Below are 17,508 nucleotides of genomic sequence, written 5' to 3'. Positions count from 1 at the left end.
CACCCCTTTGCATTCCGACCAGCATGCATGAAGATTCCAATTTTTCCACATGCTCGCCAATACTTGTTATTTTCCATTTAAAAAAATAATAATAGACATCCTGGTGGGTGTAAAGTTATGTCTCACAGAGGCTTTGATTTATTTTTCCCAAATGACTGACTAATGATGCCACACTTCTTTTCACATGTATATCATTTTTGGAGAAATGTCTGTTCAAGTCCTTTGCCCATTTTGAATTGGATTGTTTATTTTTGTTGTTGTTGTTGTTAAGTTGCAAGAGTTCTTTATAGATTCTGAATATTAATTCTTTATCAGTTATGATTTGCAAATATTTTCTCCCATTCCATGGTTTGTCTTTTCACTCTCTTGATCATGCTCTTTGCCGCACAAAAGTTTTAACTTAGTGACATCCGATTTATCTCTTTTTCTTTTGTTGCTGTGTTTCTGGTACCATATTTAAGAAACCATTGTGAAATCCAGGGTAATGAGGGTTTTCTTTTATGTTTTCCACTAAGAGTTTTATAGTCTTAGCTCTTGAATTTAGGTCTTAGTTCATTTTAATTTTTGTATATGGTGTAAGGAAAGTGTCCAACTTTATTTTTTTGCATATGGATATCCAGTTTTTGCAACACAATTCATTGAAAAGACTGTCCTTTCCGCCACTGAATAGTCTTGGTAACCTTGTTAAAAATCAACTCACCATACATGTAAAAGTTTATTTCTGGATTCTCTATTCTATTCCATTGGTTCATATATTTATCTTTATGCCAGTACTACACTGCTTTAGTTATGGTAGCTTTGTAGTAAGTTTTGAAATCAAGTATTGTGAGGGTTGTAACTTTGTTTTTTCAAGACTGTTTTGACCTTTCAGGGAAACTTGAAATGCCATATGAATTTTAGTATGGATTTTTTTAATTCTTAAAAATATTCCGTTGGGATTTTTCATAGGATTTGTACTGAATCTGTTTATCAGTTTGGGCAGTATTATCATGTTAACAATATTAAGTTTTCCAATTCATGAACACAAGATATCTTTCCCTTTCTTTAGATCTTTAATTTCTTTCAATAATATTTTATGGTTTTATGTAAAAGTCTTTTACCTCCTTGGTTAAGTTTACTCCAATGTATTTGAAAGTGTGTGTGTGCGCACATGTGTGTATTCTTTAGGATATTCAATATATAATTGACATATAATATTCAACATAAAACATGTGTGTATTCTTTAGGATATTCATAGCGTGTCATCAGCAAACAGAAATAATTTTCTTTTTTTCTTTCTAATTTGGATGAGTTTCTGTGCTCGTTTCGGCAGCACATATACTAATTTGGATGAGTTTTATTTTCTTTTTCTTGCCTGGTTATTCTGGCTAGGACTTCTACGGTAGGACTGCGTTGAAAAGAACTGGAGAAACCAGACAGCCTGTCTTGTTCATCATCTTAGGGAAAACACTTTCGGTTTTTCATCACTGAGTGTGATGGTCACTGTGATTTTTCATATATGACCTTTGTCATGTTAGAGAAACTCTCTCTATTCTAAGCATATTGAGTATTTTTATCTTGAAAGAGTGTTAGATTTTTGTCAAATGCTTTTTCTGCATCAATGGAGATGATCATATGTACTTTTTTGCTTCACCTATTAAAACCCAATATTTTGAGTATTTTGTTTGGATTTCTTGAGGTTACGCAGGAAGAAGGTCAATCATTCCCTGTTATGCTATCTTGGCTGGAAGCAGAAGTTTCTCCAATACATTTTTTTGAAATCTCTCCATGTCGATGTAAATCAACTTCATTCATCTTTTAATGCCCTGTAGTATTTCATTGTATGACTATATCACATTTTACTTATCTATTATTGTTGGACATTTGTGTTTCTGTTTTTGCTACATGTTATAAACAATGCTGCCCTCTGGGGCAAATATCCAGAAGCGGAACTTCTGGTTTGTAAGGCATGTTCATTGATAGGTTCAACAGATAATATCAAATTGCTTTTCAAAGTAGGTGTACCCAGGTTTACCCCCATCTTAACAGTATAAAAATACTATTTCCCTACCTTATTTTCCAAACATCATAGTATCAGACATTAAAATTTTAGGCAATGTGATAGGTGAGAAAGGGTAGCTTATTATTTTTATTTCCTATTTTTTGAGTATTAGTAATGTTGAACATCATTTTCTGTTATTGGTCCTATATTTTACTTATTGCCTGTTTATATCCTTTGCTCACTTTTCTATTGGATTATTTCTATTTTTATTATTAATTTGTAGATATTTTTTAAAAAATATTTTTTTGATGTTATGTCTTCTTTGTCACTATTGCCAATATTTCTTTCAGTCTGTACCTTGCTTATAGTTTTACCTGTGTTGTTCTTTCTTGAAAATACATTTTTTAAAAATGTTGATGGGATCAAACGTAAGTAATCTTTTCTTATGGTTTTTATTTTTTATAGAGAAAATCTCCTTTATTCTAAGGTTATAGAAGCAAATTTCTATTATTGGGGAAAAATCTATTAGTTTGTTGTTTTACAGTTAGGGCTTTAAACCTTATAGAAATTTATATTTTGTAAATGCAAGCTAGAGATCAAATCTAATTTTTTCTATACAAAGAATTGATTGTTCTAACTTTATTTGCTGATAATCCATCCTTATTACGTGCTACCATCAGTGATTGTCCACTATGAGCTAAATTCTCTATGAGGTACGTTATATGCTGTTCCTTGACTAATTATCCCATCAACCCTGCAAGGAAGGTATCACCCCCCATTTTTCAGGTGGAGAAACTGAGGCTCAGAAAGGTCACATAGCTAGCAAGCGGTGGAGGCAGAATTTGAACTCTGAGTAGATACAGAGATAGACAGAGATGGGACTCAGTGACCCTGGCCTACTGAGAAGGGACAGTGGGCCTGCAGGAATCCTTGGGGGACAGGAACGGTTAGATCAGTGTGTCTCAGCTTTCGTTCTATTGATCTTATGAACTGGACAGTTCATTCTGTGGGTGCGGGGGGACATCCTGTGCACTGTAGGATGTTTAACAGCATCCCTGGTTTCTGTCTATTATACAGAAGTAACACCTTGACACGCCTGCTCCCCACCCTTGACCTCTGGCTGTGATAATGAAAACTATCTCTAGGCATTGCCAAACATTCCCTGGGGGACACATTGTTTCCTCTTAAGAACCACTAATTTAGGGCTGGCCTGGTGGCTTAGGTGGTTGGAGAGCCGTGCTTGCCGAGGTCGCTGGTTCGATTCCCGCATGGGCCAGTGAGCTGCGCCCTCTACAGCTAAGACTGTGAACAACAGCTCTCTGGAGCTGGGCTGTGGAGAACAGCTGAAGGTCTGTGTCCACTGACGGGGGAGCACAAGGCTCATAATACCAGCATGGGCCAGGGAGCTAGACTGAGAAACAATGGCTTGAACTCAGAGGTGAGGGGGTGGAAGCGGAAGAAGGGTAAACAAAAAAGAACCACTAATGTAGAAAACAATTATTATTAAGTATCAATATCAATGATTAACCATCATTAATGCTAATGACACGGACACTAATTATCCACAGTGATTAGTGGTCATATTTGTCCTTGGGCTGTTGCTTCTTTCTACCTGAAGGGCAGGGCAGAGGGTGTATCTAGCTTTCCCTCTAAGTCACCTACTCGGCTCTGCTGTCCCAACCTGCAAATCCTCACTCGGTGTGCCACGGAGGAGCGCGTTTCCAACCCTGAAAAACACTGCACTCAGTCCGTGTACCGGCTGCTCACACTGTGCCCCAGGGAGCACATGCCACCACCTGTGGGAGGGCAGGGGGGTCTGGGCTTTGGGCTGGTTCATGTTTTCTTTTCAATATGTTTTTCTCCAACACCTTGTTGCTGATGAATACAAATGCAAAGATACAACCCTGTTGATGTTTTATCCTTAATCCAGACGTGGCAGGGGCGATGATATCCTTCATCATTCATGATTTGCATCAGCTGTAAACATGTCTGGTGTCACTGGTGTCCAGTCCAGCCAGCTCTGGGACATGCAGACCTGCTTCCAACTGCCAGGACCTCCCAGGTGCTGGCAGCTTAAAATGTGCTTTTGAATCTCAACATGCTGGACAAGATCCAGGGTAACGTAGAACGCTGTCCGCGTTTTAAAGTCTAAAACTGCAACAAAAATGATCGGGTAACGAATGTTGAAAACGATTTGAGTGGCTGTGAAAGTTCTCCTGTTTTTGCTCGTGACAACAGATAACAGTTTTCTTGCTCCATTCAGAATGGCCAGCGCCATGAATCCCCTTGAAAGCCTCTGTTGAGCCTCAATTTCCCCTGTTTTCCCCCAGGACTTCTGGAGAGTCAGCTCCCCCCCCCCCAACCCCAAGCCAGAGCCGAGCTATCTGCACACTTCACCTCGCCATCCAGGCTGCTGTCCCTTGTGAGGGAAAGAAATGATGTCCTGCTGATGACACCTTCTGGCCAGCCCACGCTGGTTGCCCTGTAACCATGCTTCCTCCTAGGCTCATTCTCCAAATCCCAGCCCCCACTGACACCCATACCCACTCCCGCTGGGTCCCCACAGCCCTGAGCCCATCCTCTATAGCCCTGGGACAAGGCTGAAGCTCACCAACCAAACCGGGGGCTCCCTGAGGACGGGCCCAGGTCTCAGTCTTCTTCTCTGAGCCACGTTCATTTTGAGGGGCTCCCTCCAGTGTGGACCAGCAGGGGCTGAGCTTAGAGAAGAAAATGGTTAAGAATATGACCTACTGGGGCAAGAAGTGTCCTGGGGCTGTCACCTCCCGGGGCCCCCACTATCAGGATAGACAAACAGGCTGACTGACAGAGAGGATGGAAGTAGGGGGACTTAGCCCCTCCCTGCTGGGGACATGGAGTCCCACGCCAGGACAGGGCCTGAGCTGTGCACAGCGTCCTGCAATCCTGGTGAATATTCAGCCAGTTCTGTCCCCTTTGCTGGCTCCTGCCTATGCAAACAACCACCTAGGAAGGAGAGAGAAGAAAGCTGGGGCTCAGTGAGCTGACTGAGGGAGCCACTGCTGACCCCCACCATGGACAGCAGGGCACGGGGTGCCTGCAGCCTCTGCTTTCTGAGCTCATTACCAATTGTGAGTAGCCAGCTCAGACCCTCCTGCCTCTCACTAGGCTCCAGATCTGGGAGTTACGGGCTATACGGGGGTCCAGCTGGAGCTTGCTGGGATCCTCACTGCCCTTCCCAGAGCAGGAGTCTCCCTACCAAGAAGGTGGCAGGCTGTGGCTTGGAGAACTCCTAAATCCCATGGCTCTTCCCTCCCTTCCCCATCCCTTCCCTCCTCTCCCTTTCCCTGCCCTCTCCTTCCCCTTCTTTCCCTCCCCTCCCCTCCCCTCCCTTCCCCTTCCTTCCTCTTTCCTTCCCTCTCCTTCCCTTCCCTTCCCTTCCTCTCTTTCTCCCATGAGATCTTCTGAAGACTTTTGTTTAATGTGTCTTAGAACTTACTTCCAAGAGATGAAAAAGGGAAACTTCCATCTGACCTCCATCTTTTCTTCCTCCCTCCCTCCTTTCTTCCCTCCCTCCCTTCCTCCCTCCCTCCTTCCATCAAGCCCACGGGTCAGTGCCGTGAGCCAGGCCCTGTGCTTACCAGCAGGCACACAGAAACAAATCCGGCTTTGTCTCTGTCCTCAGGTCATTTGGGCCAGAGAACTCAGAAGGAACACTCAACGGGCTTGGCTCACCTGTTAACTTTTCTGCAGGTCTTGGGCCACGTGCACCCAGAGTGTGACTTCATCACCCAGTTGAGGGAGGATGAGAGTGCGTGTCTGCCGGCAGCAGAGGGGGTACCCAACGCCACCCTGGGTACGGGGCTTGGGAGGGAGGAGCTGGCTCCTTGGGTTCCTTTATCTCTTCCAGGCTCATCTCTTAGGATGTTGGACGGGCCTGTCTCCCAGGCTGAGTCTGCACTGCTCCCCATCTCTGTATCCAGGCTGCCCAGGACCTGGGATGGGCTGCTGTGCTGGCCGATGGCAGACTCTGGTGAGGGGGTGACTCTCCCCTGCCCGGATTTCTTCTCTCACTTCAGCTCAGAGCCAGGTGAGGGTTTGGGGTGTGGTGGTGGGTGGGCAGGGGAGGTGATTTCGTCTGGTGATGCCGGGATGTGGGCAGATACAACCCTGGCTTGGGGGGTGGGGGGAGGCAGACCTGGGTTTCAACAATGTCCTCTCTTTGGGTGTGACCTTGGGCAAGTCAGTGAAACGCAGCTTTCTGACCTGTGACCTGGGGGGAACAAGCTCATTCACTGCATAGGCGGGAGGATTAGTGAGCCAGCAGAAGTGCTGGACCCACGGCCTGGCACCAAGTACGTGTTCCCTGGATGGTAACAGGAGGGCTGGCTGTGGGGTGGAGCGGGGCAGAGCCTGTCTGACCGCGAAGATACTACCAGCTGCCTCGTGGGAGGAGGGAAGGCATCGCTCTGCCTCCCTCCCTGGCCTGGGAAGCTGCGCTGGACAGTCCCTCCAGGAGCAGGGGGGCCTCCTTTCTCCCCCCGGCTGTTAGGATGCTGGGGGCCCAACTCACTACTCTGCCTCTCAAAGGAATGGTCCTCTCCCTTTAAAGATGGTGATTCTGAGGCCAGAGAGAAAGGCTTCAGAACGTGTCCCAGGCAGGCTGGACCTGGAACCCAGGCGTCTACAGAGAAGGCTCCTCTCTCTCTGCCGCCTGGAGGGGCTGTCTGCGCAGCCTGCCAGGGTCACTCATGGCCCATGGCTCCCATCCCTTCTGGGGAGAGGGCAGGGGCTGTGACCAGACCTCTGCTCCCCCCCACCTCCACTTGCCTCCCAGGGGCTGTGCAGCGGGATTGCACGATCGCAGGCTGGTCTGAGCCCTTCCCACCTTACTCTGTGGCCTGCCCTGTGCCCTTGGAACTGCTGACCGAGGACGGTAAGAGGCTCCAGGCGTCTTGCAGGAAGGGTGGCCATGGAGGTGTTTGGGGGGTGGGGTGCACCTCACAACTGTAGGGCAAGCCCATTCCGTTGTAGCAGCAGGTTGGAATATCAACTGCAGCAGATTTCCAGAAGATGGCAGTGTCTGGAAGAGAGACTTTTGCTAATCTGTTCAAGGGTGATAGGTGGGAGCGTTGCTTGGCGGGAGGGAAGGCAGAGGGCAGGCCGGGGGATGTGCTGGAGACCATCTCCTTGGCATCCCCTCTCTGTGCCCTCATCTCCAGGGCAGAGAGTTTGGGGTGGTTCCAGGGAAATATATGTTCCCCGCGCTCCTGGGCCAGCTCCTTCCCTCTCTTCCTGTCTGTGGAGCAGTGTGTATGGCTGTGGTGTAGGCAAGTGAGAGAAACTGCTGCTCAGAAGTGGTCGCAGTGACCCCGAATAAGCCGGCACGCCCCACACCTCCAAACTGAGCAGGGCTTGCTTCCATGCCCATAATCTTATATTTCTTTCCCCTCAGCCTGGTAAAGCATGAATCTGACCATTTTTTCAGGTGAAAAGACTGAGTCAGACAGGGGCTCGGATTACCTGTGTCCCTCAGGGGAGCTGGGCCCCTGCTCCCGTCCCTCGGCCTGCGCCCCACATCTCCACCTTCAGGGTCCAGGCTGGACTTTGATTGAGCCAAACACTTGGTCATGGAAAGAGCTTTTCCCTGTGGTTGTTGCCGGCTGTCCCCTTTCTTTGGGGACGTCGTGGTGAGCAAGTTGGATGTCAGTAAACAAGCCCAGTTTCCTCCTGAGCTCCTGTCATTCCCCAGGGATGCGGAGTTTCTGCTGCTGCCTCTCCCCAACCCCAGAGCAACAGTGGGAGTGAAGCGTCTCACTCCCTGTCACCGCCCTCCCTGTCACCAGGAGGTTAGGCGGAGGACAGGCTGAAAACAAACACTTCAGGCCATGGAAGGAGCTTGCCATGGCCCCCACGGACACCCCAGCCTCAGATGGGCAGTTTCAGGGTAGAACAGAGAGCCTCACCGGGTAGACTGTGAAGCCTCCCTTTCCCTCATGCTCAGTAGCTGAGACTTTCTCCATCTCCACCCTTCCCAGCAATCCTACTTCTCCACGGTGAAGACCATCTACACCCTGGGCCATAGCGTCTCTGTCGTGGCCCTGCTGGTGGCCATCGCCATCCTGGTCGCTCTCAGGTCCGCCGTCTTCATCACCTGCACAAGTACCTTCGCTGCCTCCCCGCTGTCCACAGCTTCAAGCCCAATTCCTGGCCTGGTTATGCCAGGGTTCCCAGATCTAGGTGCCACGGCCATTTCTAACGTTTCTTTTCCCGTGCGTAGGCCCATCCTTTCACACCCCAGGACTCACGCCCACCTCTTCACTTTTGCTCATGTGGAACTTACTCCATCTGCTTGCAAAGTCTGCCTCCTTTCTTCTCAGTGCATTTATGTCTGTCCAAACTCAAAGCCCAGTTCCCACCCTCTTCTGAGAAACCTCTTTGCCTCTTCTGTGGAGCCCTTCATGAGCGTTCCGACCCTTCGGCCACTGGCGCTCTTGAGCCCCACCCTCCCCCAGACTTCAGGCCCTGAGCCCCACAACCTGACCTGTGCTGTTCTCTGTCCACAGGGATGAGCCTCATCTCCCTGGCCAGCCGGAGGGCTCCCCTGGGCTGTACCCTGCCATTTCTGTCCTTGTCCCTCAGATTATGAGCTCCCTGAAGTCAGGGGCTAGGGTTCTCTGTCCCCTCGTCTTCACTGAGCCCAGGGCAGTGGTTGGTCAGCTGTCCTGCGCGGCTCAAACTGAAGCCTGAAGGTCAGCCCAATCCAATCCACGTCAGTCCAAGCCAGCTCACCTGCCACCCTGCTCAGCCTTTCCACACCTGCCGTAGGCACACCAGAAGTCCCTCTCCCACCTCACCCCCTTTTCTTCATCCCTCCCTGCCCCCTCCAGGAGGCTCCACTGCCCCCGGAACTACATCCACACCCAGCTGTTTACCACCTTTATCCTCAAGGCGGGAGCTGTGTTCCTGAAGGACGCCATGCTCTTCCACGGCGAGAACACGGACCACTGCAGCTTCTCCACTGTAACAGCCGTGGTTGGGGGGCGCTGGAGCAGGTGGGGGGAAGGAGGCTGGATCAGAGACCTAGATGCCCCTGCCTGAGGCTGCCCAGTCCTGTGGGCTGACCCTGGGGCTCCGGCATTGCCAAGTAGAGCAGAAGAACGCGCCCTCCCGCCCCACCTCTCTCTGGGGTCAGGTCCTAAGTCCCCATGCTATTTCCTGAACTATGGTGCAAATCCAAGTCGTTTCCATAGTCTACTATCCACGCCATATTCAGCATTTCCATTTCCATTCCCTAGTCCGGCCTCAACCATATTTCCCACCACCCAGCCTCTTCATTTTATCACTCCTCTGAGCACTCACCTGTCTGTGGCTGAGGGCGGGCATGTGAGGGGCTGGGCAGAGATGGGCCCTTCCCTCCTAGAGGACAGAAGGCACCAGATTGTGGGACTGCCAAGTGGCGGGAGCTGAGAGCTGGGAGAGAACAAGAGAGGCTTCAGGGAGGAGACGGCTTTGGAGCTGGGTGGGTAGCAACGATAGGAAGAGAGGGGGAGGAAAGACATGTCAAATGGAGGGACCAGGGTGAACGAACTCGCACACAGGAGCACCTGGGGCACATCTAAGACACAGGGACGTCAACAGGGGGGTGGAGAGATAGGAGAATGAGAGTAGACGGAAAATGAAAGGAAGCTGGGCAGATGGCGGAGGCTCAGCACTTGCCAGGTACTCTGAAACGGTGCTGGAAGGGAGCGGAGAAATGAATGAATCAACCAACAGATGGCCTTAATTAATTTTGAAAGTAATTATATATATATACACATATATATTATGTATATGTGACTTATGTGCCAGGCATTACACTAAACCTTTTGTGTCTATTATCACCTTTTATTTCCTACGTATGTTTTCATTTTAGTCCCGTTTGTAGATGAGGGACAATTGACAATGTCATAGCTGCTTAGTAGTGGGATTGGGACCGAGCCTGAGCTCAGAGGTGGTGCTCTTCACCTCTGACAGATGAGCGAGTCATGCAGGAATGAATGAGTGTGTGGGGTGCATGCGTGTATGCTTGCAGGATGGAGCCATTCGTGAATAAATGGTTTTCCATATCTACAGCTCTAGGGATTGACGAGCTCAGGAAGGGTGGTCTGAAAGTGAAAATAATAGTAATTCATACACAGAGTTTGCAATTAGTCCTTCTGATGAGACCATGAGATTCGTATTGGAAGTTTTCCTTTTACAGATGAAAAGCTAAGGTGTGGGGAGGTGACCTAGCTAATAGATGGTGAATTTGAACCCAGGCTGTCCAGATCCCATTTCGGTGCTTTTAACCACCCCAGTATATTCCTGCGTCCCCTCTGGGACAGCCCAGGTGGAGGGGGCCTGAGGGGGATAGGGAGACTTGGGTGGGGCTCCAGGGTCCCAGCTCTGAAGCACCCAGTCCCCTGGCCCACAGGTACTGTGCAAGGTCGCTGTGGCCACCTCCCATTTCGCCACCATGACCAACTTCAGCTGGCTGTTGGCAGAAGCTGTCTACCTGACCTGCCTCTTGGCTTCCACGTCGCCCAGCATGAGGAGAGCCTTCTGGTGGCTGGTCCTCGCTGGCTGGGGTGAGCCCAGAGGGCTGGTTTCGGCACTGTGGGTGAGGTGGAGGGCTGACGATGACCTAGAGCCCAGAGAGGGGAAAGGTGGCCTGTAGACCAACAACAAGTGTTGGAGAGTGGGACCTGGTCCCGCCTTCACTGTACCCTGCGTGGCTGGCAGTGGTGGTGGGAGGTAGGGGCACGCCTCCAGGCTGAGGATGTAGACCCCTCACTCATGTCTCCTCTGTACCCCCACAGGGCTTCCTCTGCTCTTCACTGTCACGTGGGTGGGTTGCAAGTTGGCCTTCGAGGACGTTGCGTGAGTCTGGGCGATGGTCTCGTCACAGCCGTCTGAGGGCCCGTGGGGCGTGGCCTGGACAGTCAAGCAACAGGGCTGCTCTCCAGGCTGGGCAGAGGAGGAGGAACTCCCAGGCTGGGCGGGCGTGTGGGAGGTGGGGAGGCCGACCGTGGACAGGACAGAGGAGCAGGAGCCCAGGGCGGGCGGGGGAAGGGGACTCAGATTCTTAGAGCTTTGGGGCTCCGGGAGAGGTGGGAGGTGGCTGCAAGTGGGGGCCTCGTGGAATGGGAGAAGTGTTGGGGCCAGCAAGAAGGCAGCAAACAGACTGATGTTCAAGAAGTTCGTCCATCTAGGTGGAGAGAAGGTGTGAGCCCAACGTGGTGGGGGGCATCCCTTTAAAAGGGGCCTAAGTGGCCGAGAGACAAGATGGTCTGCATGAGAAGTGGGGGGAAGCTGGAAGGCTCCAGTGACACAGAGAGCAGCCAGGAGGCCAGGAGGTGGAAAGAGGGGAGGAAGGAGATGCATGCATTACTGCGGAAAAAGGCTTTCCAGCGGCTGCATTCCTGGCACCAGCGTCCGCCCTGGATTGTCTTCTCCGTAGGTGCTGGGACCTGGACAACAGCTCCCCCTACTGGTGGATCATCAAAGGGCCCATCGTCCTCTCTGTTGGGGTCAGTCCCTGGGGCCAGTGTTCTCTGTTTTATTCAGCCAACCTCCTTGGGTCCACCCAGGGGCCATACACACAGGAAACACGACTTCAGGCTGGTATTTAGGACAACTGGGTTCCAGCCTGATTCTGCCACAGATTCCCTGTGAGGCCCTCTCTGGACCTGAATATGCCATTGGTAAAACCGGGGTCTAGGAGGGTCTCGATCAGCACTCAGGCCCCTTTTAGCTCAGAGTTTGGATGAATCTGGTACCCTGGTTGCAGCTCATTTGCTACTGCAGTGAGAGCCAGGAGGTGGGGAGGTGGAGGGGGTGGGGAGTGGGGGGAGGGAATGGAAGGAGTGCTGCAGCTGAAACCCTCCACCTTCTCCCATGAGAAAAGAGTGGCCAGGACTGGTTTGCATGCCCTGGGTGAACGCACCCACTTCCCGAATTCAGCAATCATGCAAAGTGAAGGCCACCTGCGTTGTGCCCGAAAAGCCCTTGGAGGTGCTGGAGGCAGGATGGCAAGGCCTGACCTCCCGCACTTGATCCTAGGATGGAAGAGTGAGGGGGACCCCGAGCCCCTGCCCTCTGAAATTTAAGCTTGGGACCTCCCAGTCTTCAGGCTACAAGTTCTAGAGCAACGATCTGTATATTCATCCATCTGAACAACCTTGTGTCTCAAGGCTTTGGGATTTCTAGTTCCCAAAGAGACCCCACCCCAGGCCACCAGGGCCACCCCCTGACCCTTGCCTTCTGCCTTCCTGCACCTCTATTTGCAGGTAAACTTTGGGCTTTTTCTCAATATCGTTCGCATCCTGCTGAGGAAACTGGAGCCAGCTCAGGGCAGCCTCCACACCCAGTCTCAGTACTGGTAATGCGTGCGTATTGGGGGCGGCTGGGAGCAGGAGCCAGCGTGGTCCGGTTTCATTCACAATCAGCCATTCACGATCCTGGCCCGTGCTCCTCCCCAAGATCCTGGAGAGAGACGAGGACTGGTCCCTGCCCTCCAGGGACACAGCGTGGGAAGGGTGGAGCCTCCCCATGGCCACATACGAGGCCAGAGGCTGATGAGGGCCGGGATCGATTTCTATGGGAGACTGTGGCGGGAGATCCTTCCTAGCTGTGGGTGGGGTGGGGTATGGTCAGGGAAGACTTTCTGGAGGAGGTGGTCTTTGAACTAGACTTTGAAAGATGCATAGGCTTTGACTGGGATAAACTGAGACAAGAGCATTTGGTACAGGGAGTAGCAGGACCCAGGGGCCCAAAATAAGGAGCCCTGGGTGCACGTGGGAAAGATGGAGTCCCCCTGGGTGGCTGGTGTGTAGAATTGATAGGTGGAGCTGGTGGGAAGGGAAGGTAAGCACTGGGCAGATAAGAGTTTCAAATTCCAGCCTCGGCAGCCTGGGGCTTGTCTTCTCCGGCAGGCGTCTCTCCAAGTCAACTCTTCTCCTGATCCCCCTGTTTGGAATTCACTATATCATCTTCAACTTCCTGCCTGATAGCGCGGGCCTGGGCGTTCGCCTCCCACTGGAGCTGGGACTGGGCTCCTTTCAGGTAAAGGCCCCCACAGACGCGCCTTCGCTTTGAGTCCTTGGGCAGGTGGGAGGGGCTGCTGCCCACCTGCCATGAGGTTCAGTAGACCTCATGGTGGTAGGAGGGGAGGGCAGCGCTCCACAGCTGCTGATTGTGCCTTTCAGCCACTCATCTATGTATTCATTTAACTGTCTATTCCTCTGTCCATGTTCCATCCATTCATCTCCCTATTTATTCAACTACCCTGTACTTATCTACTTATCCATCTACCTACCCATCTATTCATTCATCTATGCACCCACATATCCTCCTTCCCTCCCTTTCCTTCTTCCTTCCTTCCTTCCTTCCTTCCTTCCTTCCTTCCTTCCTTCCTTCCTTCCTTCCTTCCTTCCTTCAACCTATTCAACATTTACTCAGCATCTATTATATGCCAGGCTCTGTGCTCAATACTGGGAGATGCACAAATAAAGAAAATCAGAGAAATAGGGTCAAGAGTACAGACTCAGAAGGCTTGCAATGACGATTACATGAGACAATGTGCCTGGCACATAGTAAGTGATGAATGCGTCTTACCTTCCCCTTTTCTCAAAGGCCTGGCTCAAGCCATAACCTGGGAGTGGGAAGGGGAGAAGTAGTAGAAAGACTGTGGACACCTTGCGGCCAGGCCCGAGTATTCTGATGGTGTCCTTTCTCTTTGGCCCCACAGGGCTTCATCGTGGCCATCCTGTATTGCTTCCTCAACCAAGAGGTATGTGACTGTCCAGGCTATTCTTACTCATTGAGCCTTCCCTTCCACAAGTCCTAAGGCCCCCTATCTCCTGCCCAGGCCCTGTAAATCCCAGCTCAGGCCAAACCTTGACTCCTGCAATCCTTTGTGGGAATCTGTCCTGATCTCCTGGATCAAGCTGAACCTGAATGCTCCCTGTAAACATTTTTTTATCCATCCCTCCTCTGGGCTGGGCTGGGCCAAGTTTATTCTCCACTCAGCTGGGGTGTAGAAAGCCTTTCAGGATCAGAAGAGGGATCTAAGGGTGGGCTAAAGGGATCTCTCAGTTCTGTTTTCCTACAATTGAACAAAAGGGGAAGATGGCGAGGGGATAAGCCAGCTCCAGGAGAGAAAGAGGAACCAAGAAAGTCAGAGGGAGCCGTACAGGGATGTAGGAAAATAGAGTTGGATGCAGAATCAGGCAGGATATTGGACAGCAGAGTCAAGGGCACGGAGGCAGGGCACCTGGGAGACAGACACATGAAAAGAACAGTGCCGACGCCCATGTAGAAATACGGGAAGATGGGAGAAGAGCCAATTTAAACATCCCACCCAGAAGACACCGCATGTTTTTTCCTTAGGAAAGACTTGCTTTATCACTTCTCGGCCTTTTGGCTAAGATCAAGTGTAGGAAAGACTTGCTTTGTGGGGAGAGGTGGGCCACTGAGAATTGAGCTCAGTGTCCCTGACTGACCTGCCCTGTGCTGTGTGCGGTGTCATGGCTCCCTCTGGTGGCCACGGATTTGCAGTGCGCTCTGCGTTCTGCTGGAGACCTAGGTGCATGGGCCTGGCCCCCAGCTGGGGAGCGCTGCTCTCCCCTCACTCACCTGCCACCTCTAAATCTGACTGGCTCCCCACCCTCTGACACTCTTCGTTCCCACTCCAGCCTCTCTGAGTCTCACAAAGCCTTATCTGGTGTTCGACTGCAGATGTAGGACTACAGTATCTGTGTGTAGTGGCTGATGGACCCTGGGGACGTTGGGAGGGGCAAGGAGCAGCCCTGGCTGAGGCAGGTGGGGCCTGGGAAAGGGGACTCCACAGAGAGTTGTGAAGGGCTCTGGCCCAGGAAGAACTGTTGGGGACCAGATAGTTACATACTTCTGGTGATGGGGAGCTTACTACCTACGAATATCTCTTTCTGTTGTCAGCTCACCTTTATATTGAACAGAGATCTGTCTCCCTTTTGTCTTTCACCGCAGCCTGAGATCAGCTCTGTCAGGAAGGTCACATCCTCCCAGCTCCCTGTGCCCCCGACAGCCCCTTGGAGACATGAAGATACAGACATTCCCCCCACCCCACTTCCCCACCTCCCAAGCTGCTTTTCTTTCAGTTTCTTTCAGTCCCTTCAACTACAGCTGCTGAGACAGACAGAGTTTAGGTCATGTCCTCTGGATGGGTCCCCAGTGGCCACAAGTCAGCTCACTGGCCAGTGGAAGGGCTGAACCCCAGAGCAGGGGATAGTCTAAGTTATTCAGGGAGGACAGAATAGTTACCAGGCCAGAAACTCAAGAAATGTCTTTAGCTGGGCCCAGACAAAGGCTGTGCTAAAAGATAGAGAGAAGAGCAAAGGGAATGGCCAGAAATCCGCACAGGAAGGAGGACACGTGTCCTCCAGAGACAGTACTTAGCAGTGGCTGTGGCCAACCATGGCTTCTGCGGGCCCGGGACCCCCTGACTCTGTTTCCTCTCCCTGCGCTCTCCCTGCGCTCTCAGGCCCCCTGGGGTTGAGTAAAGAGGTGGCGGTGGGAGCGGTCTAACATTTCCCCCCTTGTCCCTGGAGGTGAGGACTGAGATCTCACGGAGATGGCACGGCCATGACCCCGAGCTTCTGCCAGCCCGGAGGACCCGTGCCAAGTGGACACTGCCTTCCCGCTCGAGGGCCAAGGTGCTGACGTCTGTGTGCTAGGCTGGTCACATCAGGCGACTGAGGTCCACACCTGAACTTGGGCAGCTACGACGGGTCCACCACCCTCCAGGGGAGTGGGACCAGCGTCCCCTGGGAGCCGTCAGTTCATGCCTCCACCCAAGGGGCTTCCCAGCCCTGGGCAGAGACAGCCCTTCTTCCCTGTACTGTCCCTGATTCTTTTCCCTCAGGTCCCTGTGTGTGTAATTCTGATTTCTTGGTTTCATGTCCCTCCTCCTGGCATCTGGGCCATGGCCCAAGGCCAGAGGACCCAATAAACTTGTGCATGAATAGATACCTGTGTGAGTGAATACCTACACCTCCCTGCGGAGGGATCGGCAGCCTTTATTTGGACCTCTGGTGCAGAGGGCGTGTATCATTCCTCAGTTCATGCGACGTCACCATCATTTGTCTGTGCAAGGATCTTCTTGTTCAATTTATTTTAAATATTGATTCTTTTTGTCTCCACCTCCACTCTCATTCCCCTTCTTCCACAGGCAAATATTCCAAAGTGTTGAATGTGAATATTTGTGTTTCTGCGTGTTCTTGAAAAATATGGAGTGTTTTGTGTCTCTGGCTTTGATTTGCATAACTGCGGTCAGTTATGCGCCTCACATCCTGCTTCTAACACCTTTCCCCTCAGCACTGTGCTTTTAAGAGATGCCCGGTGTTGCCGTGCTCTCATCTGGTCCCTTGTTTTGAAAGCTATATGGTGTCACATGGTGTCACTGGCTAACTGTGACCCATGCTGTCTCCTCCTCCCTCTAGGTGAACAACCACGTGCCGGTCCCCTCACAGACCTGTGAATGAGCGTCTCTCCGGGACACATGCCCAGGAGTTAGAAGTGCCTGGTCATCAGTTAGGCTTTTTCTTAACCTGGCAGAGTCATGCCAGATTGCGCTCCAGAATGCCTGCAAAGCCTGCAGTCTCACCAGCAGCTCCGCCAACACTTGGCGTTACCCAGCTTTTGAATGTTTGCAAGTCAAATGGGTGTCAAGTGACATCTCAGTTGTTTTAATTTGCATTTCCTTAACTAGTGAGTGAGCATCTCTTCTTGTGCCTTTTGGGTTTGTTCTTCTGCGAGGTGCTTGGGTCCCGTTTCCTATTTTTCTCTGCGGTGAGGATTCTGCAATTCTAGGTCTTTCTCTTATGTCCCCTCCATTGTGTGATTTCCTTGTGTGCCCAGCCTGCTGCCCCCTCCTCCACCACGTGAGGACCCTGAGGTAATATCATCATGGTCCATCTCTCCTGTACCCTACTCCTTGGCAGGAAGGAGGAGAACGAGAACTGGGCACTGTCCTTGGGGATGTGTTTGTTGACTGATGGTGGTGGAAGGAGATTTCAGGACAGAGAACAGGCAGAAATGGACACTGCAGATCAGAACGAAATCTCTCTCCTTCTTGGTCTACCCACAGCAGATCTGTATTGCAAACTCAGCCCCATTCCCTGGCCTCCAGAAAGCTTTCCCTGCCACTCTTGCTCTGATGGACACCCTGTGCCCCTACAGTCAAGGGGGTTCAGTGAAAGGAGATGCAGCATATAAAACCCAAGGTCACATTATTGGCCATGCTGCCAACTGCCCAGCCCCTCCCTGGTGAGACAAATGACAAGGTGTGGCCCCAGTCTAAAAACCCTGTCAAACCCCCTCCTTTAGTCCCAGCTCATACAAGAAGTCATACTCATTGCAGGGCATTTGGGAGATAAACAAGGGATTAAAACAGAAAATAAAAATCAGCCATAATCTCATTACCCAAGGACAATCACCGTTGATATTTTTGTATGTTTCTGAAAAGAATTTTCTCTGCATTTTTGAAATAT

General features: G+C 51.1%; 1 protein-coding gene and 1 pseudogene across 1 annotated transcript; both read left to right on the top strand.

Annotated features, from left to right (window-relative positions):
* The first annotated feature begins 4,989 nt into the window (after positions 1-4,989).
* Positions 4,990-15,870, top strand: GHRHR (growth hormone releasing hormone receptor). The gene is made up of 13 exons (XM_033088616.1): positions 4,990-5,088; positions 5,711-5,820; positions 5,941-6,047; positions 6,795-6,890; positions 7,994-8,093; positions 8,848-8,980; positions 10,413-10,566; positions 10,798-10,858; positions 11,439-11,508; positions 12,268-12,359; positions 12,913-13,042; positions 13,728-13,769; positions 15,568-15,870. The coding sequence occupies exons 1-13, from the start codon at positions 5,032-5,034 to the stop codon at positions 15,691-15,693; spliced, it is 1,278 nt and encodes a 425-aa protein (XP_032944507.1). The 5' UTR covers positions 4,990-5,031; the 3' UTR covers positions 15,694-15,870.
* LOC117012573 (uncharacterized) lies at positions 14,383-14,562 on the top strand (annotated as a pseudogene).
* Positions 15,871-17,508: the final 1,638 nt, after the last annotated feature.

This window comes from Rhinolophus ferrumequinum, chromosome 20 (genome assembly GCF_004115265.2).
Source record: "Rhinolophus ferrumequinum isolate MPI-CBG mRhiFer1 chromosome 20, mRhiFer1_v1.p, whole genome shotgun sequence".
NCBI lineage: Eukaryota > Metazoa > Chordata > Mammalia > Chiroptera > Rhinolophidae > Rhinolophus > Rhinolophus ferrumequinum.
The sequence above is the reverse complement of the archived record's forward strand: the minus strand, read 5'-3'. Positions and strand labels throughout refer to the sequence as shown.